The sequence below is a fragment of the Aristolochia californica genome, unplaced genomic scaffold, assembly GCF_029961685.1.
Source record: "Aristolochia californica isolate CCGP_79_NKW_82.1479 unplaced genomic scaffold, dmAriCali1.0.hap1 SCAF_10, whole genome shotgun sequence".
Lineage (NCBI taxonomy): Eukaryota > Viridiplantae > Streptophyta > Magnoliopsida > Piperales > Aristolochiaceae > Aristolochia > Aristolochia californica.
In genome coordinates this window covers 34,278,459-34,290,349 of record NW_027181771.1, presented here as the reverse complement: position 1 = coordinate 34,290,349, position 11,891 = coordinate 34,278,459, and the positions used below count along the sequence as shown (strand labels likewise).

The following is an 11,891-nucleotide window of genomic DNA, read 5'->3' as shown; positions in this document are numbered from 1 at the left end:
TTCTCCATTGAAATCATCATTTTCAAAACACGAACCCTTGAAATGAATCTTATTAGATTCCAAGAGGAATTAACTCCCCTATCAACAAATGAATTACCAAACTCACCAAGAAATATTGTCAGTTCCCAAAAGTCTAGTGTAGTACTCTTCACATGATCAATTATGATCCAACAAAATATCTAGTTTGTGTATCATAAATACTCACCCGTTGGTTGGTTAAATGATTGAAACTTATGCACACATGTTGGAATATATGTCGATGGTCCTATGAATATCAGTGCCCCGTTACATTTTCAACCAACTACCAACTCTACCTTTTGATTAATCGCACCTCTTCACGTTTTTTTACCCAACATGACCGCAAATAATCCGTAAAAGTAGAACAAGCATCGCGTACTTATTCTATATCGTCACAGACAAAATATCTACTCTAAGCAAGCGTCTTCCTTTAAATACACCGAGTTCTTGGCGTTCAAAATTATTTTAGGAACAGACTTGTCCAGTTCCAGTTCTATTATGGCATCCTTCGATCAGCCTCTCCTCGGCCAGCCAAAGAGGTCGATTCCTCTTTGCAGGGCCCTTCTATTTACCCTCTCTGTAGTATCTCTGCTATCCTTTGCAGCACTGGTAGCCATCCACCTCGCCTCCAGCAATCACTTCGCTGTATGTGCCAATGCTAAAATTCCATCTTCATGCCTTACCCTCGTATCCAGAGAAGTAGTGTCTGGAATCCTACCCATGAGCCAGATTCAGCTTCTCCAGATCTTGCTCAAGAGGTCTGTCTCTGGTGTGATTACAGCCACCCAGGTGACCCATCGTCTCAATCTTATTCCAAGCAATGGCTTCTTCATCAAACAGCAAGCGGGCTTATCTGATTGCTTGCAATTGTTGGATCTATCTCGCGATCTCTTGGAGGATTCTTCCATGGCTCTGAGGTCGCTGAGTAAACGGAGCCACAGTGACGCGCATTCTTGGCTTAGCGCTGTTCTCACCAACTACGACACATGTCTGGATGGGCTTCAAGGGACAGCCAAGTCGATGATGAAGGCTCAAATCCAGAACTTGATGGCCTTGGCGAGCACGTCGCTGGCTATAGTCAATTCCTTTTCACCCCTGGATGCAGAAGATCAGTTGCTTGAGCCCTTGAACGGAGAGTACCCATTTTGGGTGACGAGCAGAGATAGAAAGCTTCTCGAATCCTATGCAGATGCCATCGCAGCCGATGTTGTGGTGGCCAAGGACGGAAGTGGTAAATACAAGACCATCCAGGAGGCAGTCGACACGGCGCCTGATAAGAGCAAAACTCGTTATGTGATCCACGTGAAGAAGGGAACGTACAAAGAGCAGGTGCAGATAGGGAAAAACAAGAAGAACATAATGTTGGCGGGTGATGGCATGGACTCGACGATTATTACTGGCAGTCTCAATGTAGTTGACGGATCCACCACCTTCAATTCGGCCACCCTCGGTAGGGAACTCGCTCACATACTCATTTCAGTTTCGATCATGCATTAGAATCGGTTATTGAGTTTCATAACGCGAATGCAGTTGCGGTTGGGGAAGGATTCATCGCGCAAGACTTGCAGATCCAAAACACCGCCGGACCGAAGAAGGGCCAGGCGGTGGCTCTCCGTGTTGGAGCAGATAAATCCGTTATAAACCGTTGCAAACTCGATGCCTACCAAGACACCCTCTACCCTCACTCCCTCCGCCAATTCTTCAGAGATTGCTCCGTCACCGGCACGGTTGACTTCATCTTCGGCAACTCTGCCGTGGTTTTCCAGAACTGCAAGATCATCGCTCGGAAGCCCGGTAAGGGCCAGGGGAACATGGTAACAGCACAGGGTCGAACTGATCCGAATCAGAACACGGGCACTTCCATCCAAAACTGCAACGTGATCCCTAGTCCGGATCTAATCCAGGCGAACTTTTCCGTCAAGTCCTACCTCGGCCGTCCATGGAAGGAATTTTCCAGAACCGTCTACATGCAGTCGTTCATCGACAATCACATAGACCCCTCAGGCTGGTCGCCGTGGAGTGGGGATTTTGCACTGAAAACTCTCTACTATGGGGAGTACTCGAACAGAGGACCCGGTGCGGGAACCAGTAAGAGGGTGACATGGCCGGGTTATCACGTAATCACAGACCCCAAAGAAGCTAAAAAGTTCACAGTGAAGGAGTTGATTCAAGGAGATCAGTGGTTGCCTTCTACTGGTGTATCTTATACGGAAGGGCTCTGAACTTGTACCCATTTGTTAATGGCGGTGTCCTTAGCGTCACTAGTTCGTATTAAGATAAATAAACTGAAATAAGGAAAGGCTTCAACTTTTTATCGTTCTGCTTGTTCTTATTCTTATTTGTTAGTTACTTCCCCTAACTATCAGGTTGCAACTGTAATTTACTCTATTATCGCTCGCTTTGGATTCCGAACATCATTCAATATCTCACTAAAAATTCAACTCCACTCGCATCTTCTTTTTCCTCCACCGAATTGATGGAGTTTGAAATCTCTTTTCATTCTATAGAGTTGAATGATCACGGAATTCCTACTTTCAGTTAAAAGCTGATAATGAACATACAATAGACTTCCTGCACTTGCTGTCTTTTACAAAGATTAATTAAATATTACCTAGTATTTCTTACAAATATCAACTCTAGAAGACAATAAAACCCTGAATTTTATTGAACTAATTAAGATAATCAATTAATTTATTGAATTAATCAAGATAAACTAAATATTTGATTTAAGGATTCAAATTATTTCTTATTTGACTATAAATAGGCATGAAATTGTTTTAAAAAACTATCCCGATTAATTGAATAACTCACCCTCTTTTCATCCGTAAATTAAGATCTTGGGGCCAAAGCACAAAAATCTCTTTCCGTATTTAATTTGTCATATTATGCACAATTTCATTTTCTCATAGTTTTCCCACATGGTGTCATAGCCAAAGTTTGCATTTTGACTTGATTAATTTTGTCTTTCTATTATTTTTTGCACAATTTTTAAAATTTTATTTTTTTTGATTCATATTGATTCATCTACTAAATATATTTTGAACATTTTGCATCTTTTTTTTATTAAAACCATTAGTAAATGGTTAAAAAGTTAGGAGTTGTCGTGTTGAGTTTTTTTGTACAGTTAGGAGTGATTTTCTTTCTCTCACCATTATGATGTGCAAGTTGGGTCTCTTGGTAAAGAACAATGAGATCCTCAACTTGAGGGGAGAAAAAGAAGAAGATGTGCAAGAAAGAGGTAACCAATAATGAAGATTTTTACGTGTTGTGGTAATCAACTTTTATGTGGCTAGCATATCCAAGTAAGGGGAAAACAAGATAAAGATTAAAAGCAAAATATGAACAAGAAAAACATGAGTCAAAGGAAGGCAATCAAAATTTCTTTCTCAAGCACACAAGTTTCTTGACTAAAATTATTTGCAAGTGAAGTTACAAACACCAACTTGAAGGGGAGAGTTAAGAAACATTCATGTGTATAAGCGTGGCATGGCTAGTAAATAGGGAGATCTTTTATAGAGATGATATAGAACTGTAATTATGCAAGTTAGTGTATGTCCTCTTAATGTCTTTTTTCTTTTGACGCATATTGCCCTAAGGATGTTGTAGTCATTATAAACACCTTCATACAACTATAAATATAGTGTCAAGGCATAGGGTAGAGCGTTCACGCCTCTTCCTCTTGGCTCAAAATCGCCCATACACCTCTCTCCCTTTTCCTCTTCCTTCTCTCCCTTGGTTTCTTCTCTCCTCTCTCCAAAGAGCTAGAATTCTTCTTTCTCTCCTTCCTTTGAGAAATTTTGTGTTTGTCTTCTCCATAGAAATCAGCATTTTCAAAACATGGACCCAAGAGGAATTAACTCCCCTATCGACAATTGAATTACCAAACTCATCAAGAAATTTTTCCATTTCCCAAAAGTCTAGTGTAGTACTCTTCACATGATCAATTATGATCCAACAAAATATCTAGTTTGTGTATCATAAATACTCACCCGTTGGTTGGTTAAATGATTGAAACTTATGCACACATGTTGGAATATATGTCGGTGGTCCTACGAATATCAGTGCCCCGTTACATTTTCAACCAACTACCAACTCTACCTTTTGATTAATTGCATCTCTTCACGATTTTTTATTCAAAATGTTCCCCCAACTCGACCGCAAATAATCTAGAAAAGTAGAAGCATCACATACTCTATATCATCTCAAACAAAAAATCTTAGGAACACAAATACTACTCTAGGCTAGCGTCTTCTTTTAAATGTACCGAGTTCCTGGCGTTCAAAATTATGTCAAGAATGCTTTTGTAGGGAATAAAGTTTTGAGAATCAAATGACCCATTAAAATTATCATTGCTTTGCCTATTGATCACGTCCATGAAAGCTTTCATTCATGGGGAGTAATCTTGTTACATTATATTTGGACCTTTCATATATCATAAGGTTCAATTCTAAATATAACTATAGAGACCACGATTTTACGTACATGGGTAAATATATCGAATTCTATGATGAGCATGAGAATCTGAAGACTTCTTCTTGGAAATCTCTTATGACAGAAAAATTATTCCAAATTGATTATTGGGAAGATTTTCTAGATATTAACTGAAGTGAGATTTTTTTCACTAACAAAAAGACATCTAGATGAGATACCTTGGCAAGATATCGTGAATCTTATACCCAAATTTGTGTTTTTAGTAATAACTCTATGAAGCCAAAGTGCAGATTTGATGTTAATTGAAGAATAATTAAGAAATGCCACCCTAGGCTCCTTATCCCATCTTGGTTTCTAAAGATTACTGGAAGCTTTTAATAACACTCAGTAAATTTGCCCAGAAATGCTTATAAATGAAAACCACATACCTAAGGTATTTCTGTTCAATGTTATAACCTCTGGTTGTTAGATCTTCTGAAATAAGAACTTGCCAGACGGCATATTGATGAATGAGTAGTTTCAGCCCTAATCAGCAATGAATGTGACTTTATGAAGCAACCACTCACTCTCGTCCTGCCCACTTTGTTACGATATGTTAAAATGTATATTAAATGTAATTTATATTCATAATTGTTGTATAATTTGGGATATGTATATAGGGTTATTTGATTAGGCTTAATGGGATGAGGGGGTATTGTCTTGGGCCCATGGGCCATTTTGTAACAAGAAAACCTAAAGGATAAATACTTAATGAAAGGGGGAAAATCCCCAACGGAAACAATTTTGGATTGATCTTCGTGTGTTTCGTTTTGCCGTGAAACCAGAGAGCTTCGCTCTCTCTTGTGGATGTTTGAACTGTTCCATCAGTCCCTTGATCTTGTTTTGCCACACTTCTGTCCATAATTAGGTTGTTGAGTCTAATTAAAACGATGGCAAAGGGAAGTTTTAATCACGAAGCAGTAGTCTTCCAGTTCCAGTTCTTCTTTTCCATTCCATCATGGCATCGTTGGACCAGCCTCCTCCTTTCCCAGCTCGAGTTCGATCTCTCTTGAAAATTCTTGAAAAAAAGGAACCCAAAAACAAAGCAGTAATGTCTCTTAAAATTCTACTTTTGATTTCGTAGATGATTTTGTTATTCAAGCTGAGAGAAGAATTCATATTTCAGAAGCCAGAAAAAATCAGATTCTGAAACCATTTTGGAAAACCAAAAAATAAATAAATAAAGGGCATGTTAGTGCACTAGGCAAAGTGACTCCAAAAAGGTTAGTGCACTATGTAAGTGGAGAGTGAAAGTGAATTATATAGGTAATTCACTTTCACTCATTTAAGTGAAAAAATGAGTGAAAGTGAATTCACTCCATGAGACTCCTATTTTCCTCTTTCTTCTTCTAGTTCGTCTTGTCATTCCTACAAACTTTATCAATCTCTCTTTGTTTCTCTCGTGGGAGCGGAGACTGCGAGCTTCCCTATCGACAGTCTCTCTTTCTCGATGCTCACCGACACCTAGTTCTGAGCTTCAATGCCCGCCAACGCCTTCTTCCAAGCTTCGACGCCTTCCTCCGGTCCCTATTCCCTCCCCCCCCCCCCCCCCCCCCCCCCCCCCCCCCTATCTTCCTCAACGACATCGACCTCCACAATAATCAACTCTCTGAGGTCCTAATTGGGTTTTCTCTACCGCTGGTAAAAAACCAAGGGCTTGTTGTTCACGGCAATCGTGGGGATTAGATTGGGGCCCGCTGATAGTTTGATCCCGGGGAATTCCAAATCATTAGAGTTAAAAGAGTCTTCTGAAAAAAATGGGTAATTAGTGTGGACTGTACACTAAAAAAGTGTGGGATTTTTTTTTACTTTGGACATTGGGGGGGTAGAAAAGGCATAGAAAAAGCTTTGACTCCTGCAACCGGGTTTCTCCACTCATATTATTTAAGCTTTTGACTTGGAAAAAAAAATATGTAAAAAAAACCGAGTTGAGGAGACATTCCTTTTTTGGCTGCCGGGCCCGGCTGTTGGAAATTTGTGAAATGACAGAATTAAGTGAGTAGATTAATAATAATGAAAGGGCGATTGGGTCAATTAAAGAAGGTAAAAAACACACATAATAAGACATGGCTGCATGATGAGGCGAAGGGCTTTGTAGGTGGAGGTGGACTCTCACTCTTTCACGTCGACCCCATTCTTGTCCCCTTCTGTGACCCACCTATTTGCCACGTGCTCTCCCACGTTGGTAGTGGCGGGTCCCACCCGAGATCACGCCTCCCACCAAATTACCTTAGGGGGGGTTAGTCAACAAAATAAAATTTTGATCTTCATCTTTATCTTCATCTTCATCTTCATCTTATGTATCTACATGATCTTCATCTTCGAAATGGGTGTTAGTCAAGACAACTTCATCTTCGAAATCTTTGAAATAGGGTGTTAGTGTGGATAATTTCATCTTCATCTTCATCTTATAGAAATTTAAAATTATTGATTTTAATAATTATAAAAATGAACTAATTAAACCAAAGTGTCTGAGTTAACAATATTTTAATTACGACTATTAAATCACTAATACAATAGAGTGAATAAAAAAAATTCTGATTAATGAATAAAAAATATTATATTAATAACATAAGATAGATTTGCATTGTATTAATTAATAATATATTTTGACATAATTAATGAAGATATATTAATCAAATGCATACTTTAATTATATTTTATTTATCAGAGACTTAAATATGAAGTTTAATATAGTAATAAAATAAAATAAAATAATAAATAAATACATATACAACTTTTAAAATAACCTAAAAAAAATTATTCAAATAACGAGTTCGTGCCTTTAATATTACAATCAACGAGTTACAAGTTTAGTACATATAAATTACGCATGTTCAAAAGTAATAAGAGTAAACCATCATTTATCGTTCCACATGGATGTCGATATGGCATCTCGAAATTGTGCGGCTCTTGTGGATTCTAATGCACTCTGCCTCTGAATGCTTGTTACTTGGCTACCCACATCCTCAAGATCATCGCAATCGTCACTGTCTGTATCATCCATTGCACCTAATTGGACCGCATCACCTCCTCCACCGAGCTCGCCACCCGAATCATCATCTTCATCTTCAAATAAATCATCATAATCTTCTGCACGTATATAATTGTGCAATATGCAACAAGCATGTACAATTTTCACCAGGATCTTAAAAGAAAATGGAGGAGTGCCTTTTAATATTTGAAATCGAGCTTTTAAAGTACCAAAAGTTCGCTCAATAATATTCTGTAAAGATGAATGTCTTCGGTTGAATAATTCTTTTTCATTTCTAGGAATATTATCTCCAAATTCTTGCAGATGATATCGGGTTCCTCGATATGGAGCCAAAAATCCCGGAAGATTTGCATAACCAGCATCGACTAGATAATATTTTCCTATAATAAAAATTATATACCACATAAAATAATTGAAGATAAAATAGATAAAAAATTACTGCATAAAAATATATTACTTACCTTCAAGTATAAAGATTTTATCTTGACGAGTCAATGCATCCTTCAATACACGGGAATCGACTGCTGACCCCTCCCATCCAGCAAGTACATAAGTGAATTGCGTATCAAATGAACATGCAGCCATCACATTTTGTGAGAGATAACCTTTTCTATTCCAAAACCTTGGTTGATCTTCAAGTGGAATGTTGGCTTTGACATGAGTTCCATCAATAGCTCCAATACAATCCTAATTATATATTTTCAATTAATATTTACTAACTTTGTATATTAATGTAAAATTATTTAGTTATAGGAAGTGATGTTACCTTGAAGTAGGGATAAAACATTGAATTTTTTAAAATCTTCGAGTGTGTGCGTTCTGAAGGCCGTTTGACGTAATCAGAGTGAAGTTTGAGGATTGCATCCAACACCTTGTTGAAATACTTACTTATCGTCCAGTTTGATCTATCAAACATCTCTGCTGTGACACTATACACTTGTCCTTGACCAACAGTTAGGAGGAAATATGCAAGTTGTTCTTCAACTGAGATGGTCTTTGTGGCTGATAAAAACGCTTTACTAGAAAGTATATCTGCGAATTTGTGAAATACCAGTTGGTTCATCCTGTACACTTTACGAAATTTAACTGGAGATTTGTCTAGTGCCTTTTGCAAATACAATAGACCATTCATCCCACAAGAACGTGGTACACGTCTATTGCAATGGTACAAATAGTATCTTTCCATGGCGATCATTAAAGTTGTGAATGCAACCATAATTGCAACCTTTTCATCGTCTGTCATAGTATCCATGGAAATCCACAAATTCAATCGCCTAAAATTCATAAACACGAGTAAACATCAATCTTCAATTATAACCTATTTGCAATCACACCTATAAACAACCATATTCATCCACATTCCCACATCCTACATTCATCCACATTCACACATCCTACATGCAATCACATCCTACATTCATCCCCATTCCCACATCCTACATTCAATCACATCCTACATTCATCCCCATTCCCACATCCTACATTCATCCACATTCACACATCCTACATTCATCCACATTCCACGTCCTACATTCAATCACATCCTACATTCATCCACATCCTACATTCAATCACATCCACATCCTACATTCAATCACATTCCACATCCATACTCAAAACACCATATTTATCTATGCAATATATAAACACAACAACATATCAAATTTAAATACAAACCATACTAATAAGTTTTGCAACATCATAATTCAAATATCATGTCTACTACATAATAATATTCCAAAAAAATAGTGTATTTATAATGCATTACAATTAGTTTTCAAAACAAAATTTAAGCCACTCGACCCGCTCTTCCACTGTCATTTCCATAAACATGACCTTCTTAGTTGGTGTATCCAACCATGAAGGAGCGCGATACTTCAATTTTGTAGGCAAGTCCGGGATTTCCCTGAGGGCGTTGACACAACCTCTTACAATATCGTCTTTCATCATGAAATTCTGAAATGTCTGAGCAATTCGATCTATTGCATCAAAAATTCTGCTACTAGTGTCGTTATCGGGCATTTCGGTTCTCTTTCTACGACGACTTGAAGATGACCGTTTACTTCTTTCAGATTGATTACCTAGAGACTCATCCATGCTTAATAATGGTGATGGAGTATCCCTAACTATATCAACATCCGCTGGCTCATCCATCGGGACATGTTCCGATTCACGGATCACCTCATCGCCCTGATCTACAAAGGTTGCAGCTCCTGACCCTACCGCTATTGTGTTTCCCACCACCACAGCTAATTTGTTGTACAGGGGGCAGCCTTCACGTCTGTACTTCTCAACATCTTTATGCTCCTACAAGAATAAAACATCATTTAGACGTCTTGGAATAGAGTTATACTAACGCAAAAAACATAAAAAATATTTTATAGTATATCATGTAGTCGAGCCATACAGATTATTGACCTTTATGTAATCAAGCCATACAGAATTACATGCAGTAACTCGTTGTGTGGTTGCATCCCAACCAAACCCACTAGTGTTGATACAGCTTGTTACCGTTTGGTTTGTTTTCTTCCATGCTCTTGTTCGATTCTTCACCTGCTCAATAGTTTTTTTCATAACTGTGTCTTCATTGAACTTATTTACACAGTCCATGTAGACCTCATGCTTCCACACCCCGTTAGGCAACTTGTTCCCTAGATTGACCTGCTCGACCAAGAGATCGAGCATTTTGCTATCATCATCGAATGTCCAAATATCATATGTTCGACCACTTGGTTGTCTTCTTGCAGCCATGTATAATCTAAATCCGATACGGTCCTCACAAAAAAAACTTTATCAGACAACCTTTAAGTGTCACGGAAACACAAACCATAAAAAAAATACCATGTGGTGGATATGTATAATACCCGAATCTCCTCACCACATGGCAAAAATATTTCATAACATTTCAAAAATTCTCAACAACATTCTCACACATTCCAAAATTAATTAAATTATTTTCACTAATGCATATGCACTAAACAATGAAAACACACACACATCAAATCCAAATTCACCGAAGACCCCTGGTAGAGCCCCATATAACTTCGCAGTAACTTTGAACTGTACCTCGTCAGTGATGGGGGTCGGGTTTCGTTGGCTAATGGACGCCTGTGTAGGCGACTCAACCTTGTTTGAATTGGACTAAAAACCCCTAAACACTAATTCCAGAACTTAATACCTTAAAAGCACAAAACCCTAACCCCCCCCCCCCCCCCCCCCCCCCCCCCCCCCTCAAAACCTAAAAAACCCTAGAGCTTAAAAACACAAAACCCCCAAAACCTTAAAAACCATAAACCCCCCTATACCTTAAAAATTCTAATCTTTAAAATACCATAAACCCCTAGCCTAAACCCTACCCGAAACACAAACCATAAAAAAAAAACTAAACCATCAAACCCTAAACCCTATCACCTACTAAACTCTAAACCCTAAACACTAATTCCAGGACTTAATACATTAAAAGCCCTAAACCCTAAACCCTACACCCTAATTACAAACCCTAAACCCAAAAAACCTTATAGCTTAAAAACCCTAAACCCCCTAAACCTTAAAAACCCTAATCCCTAAAATACCCTTAACCATAAACCCTAATTACGCACTAAACCCTAAACCCTAATTTAGACTATAAACCGTAACCCTAAATCCCAAAATAATGCACAAATAACCCCCAATTATGCACTGAAAATAAATTTAAATCAAATAAAATATTAATTTAATGAAAAAAATTCGGGTTTAGGCATACCTTCTGAAATTTGGGGAAATCCGAAGCCGAAGGGTGAAATCGAAGGGGGAAATCCGAAGCCAAAGGGTGAAATCGATGCCTAATCGAGACTAGCCAAAGAGAGAAGGGAGTGGGAGGCCGAAAGGGAGAAGAGAGGGAGAAGACAGAGAAAAAATGGAGGTCGGGAGGGAATAGAGAGAGAGAAACGAGAGAGAGCTTGTCCGAGAGAAGAGAGGGAGTCACGGAGACGAGAGAGGGGGTGCGACAGAGAGGGCGAGGCCAAGAGAAGACCGAGAGTTGAAGCTGGAGACGAGAGGGAACTGAGATGGTGGCCGAGATCAACGTCGGGGACGCAGGGAGACGAAGGACGAGATCAAGGTCGGGGGCGCAGGGAGACGAGAGAGGGAAGGGAGTGCGGGAGAGAGGAAGAAAAAAGAAAAAGACGACGCGCGATGGGGAGGGGTGCGAGGAGAGAGAGCAAGGCCGAAAGCGTCGCGCGTCCTTCAATTCGAAGAAGATCAAAAAGGGCCTTCTTCCACATGATTGAAATTAAACCGTGGAGATGAAGGGCCCCTTCATCCCCTGCATCGAGATGAAGCTTCATCTGCGCTCCACTAACAACTTCAATTGTTGAAGGGCATTATGTGGTTGAAGATCATCTTGTTCTTCAAGTTGACTAACCCCCTC

General features: G+C 38.9%; 1 protein-coding gene across 1 annotated transcript; it reads left to right on the top strand.

Moving 5' to 3' along the window:
- Positions 1 to 484: 484 nt before the first annotated feature.
- Positions 485 to 2,332, top strand: LOC137937949 (pectinesterase 2.1-like). Its single transcript, XM_068783082.1, has 2 exons — positions 485 to 1,468; positions 1,549 to 2,332. The coding sequence occupies exons 1-2, from the start codon at positions 517 to 519 to the stop codon at positions 2,238 to 2,240; spliced, it is 1,644 nt and encodes a 547-aa protein (XP_068639183.1). The 5' UTR covers positions 485 to 516; the 3' UTR covers positions 2,241 to 2,332.
- The last annotated feature ends 9,559 nt before the right edge of the window (positions 2,333 to 11,891 follow it).

What these genes read in the sequence shown, in the direction of transcription:
- LOC137937949 (XM_068783082.1), top strand. Translation starts at nt 517, where the DNA reads ATGGCATCCTTCGATCAGCCTCTCCTCGGCCAGCCAAAGAGGTCGATT. An exon ending in CTTCAATTCGGCCACCCTCG is followed by an intron (nt 1,469 to 1,548) that starts GTAGGGAACTCG and finishes ACGCGAATGCAG; the next exon opens with TTGCGGTTGGGGAAGGATTC.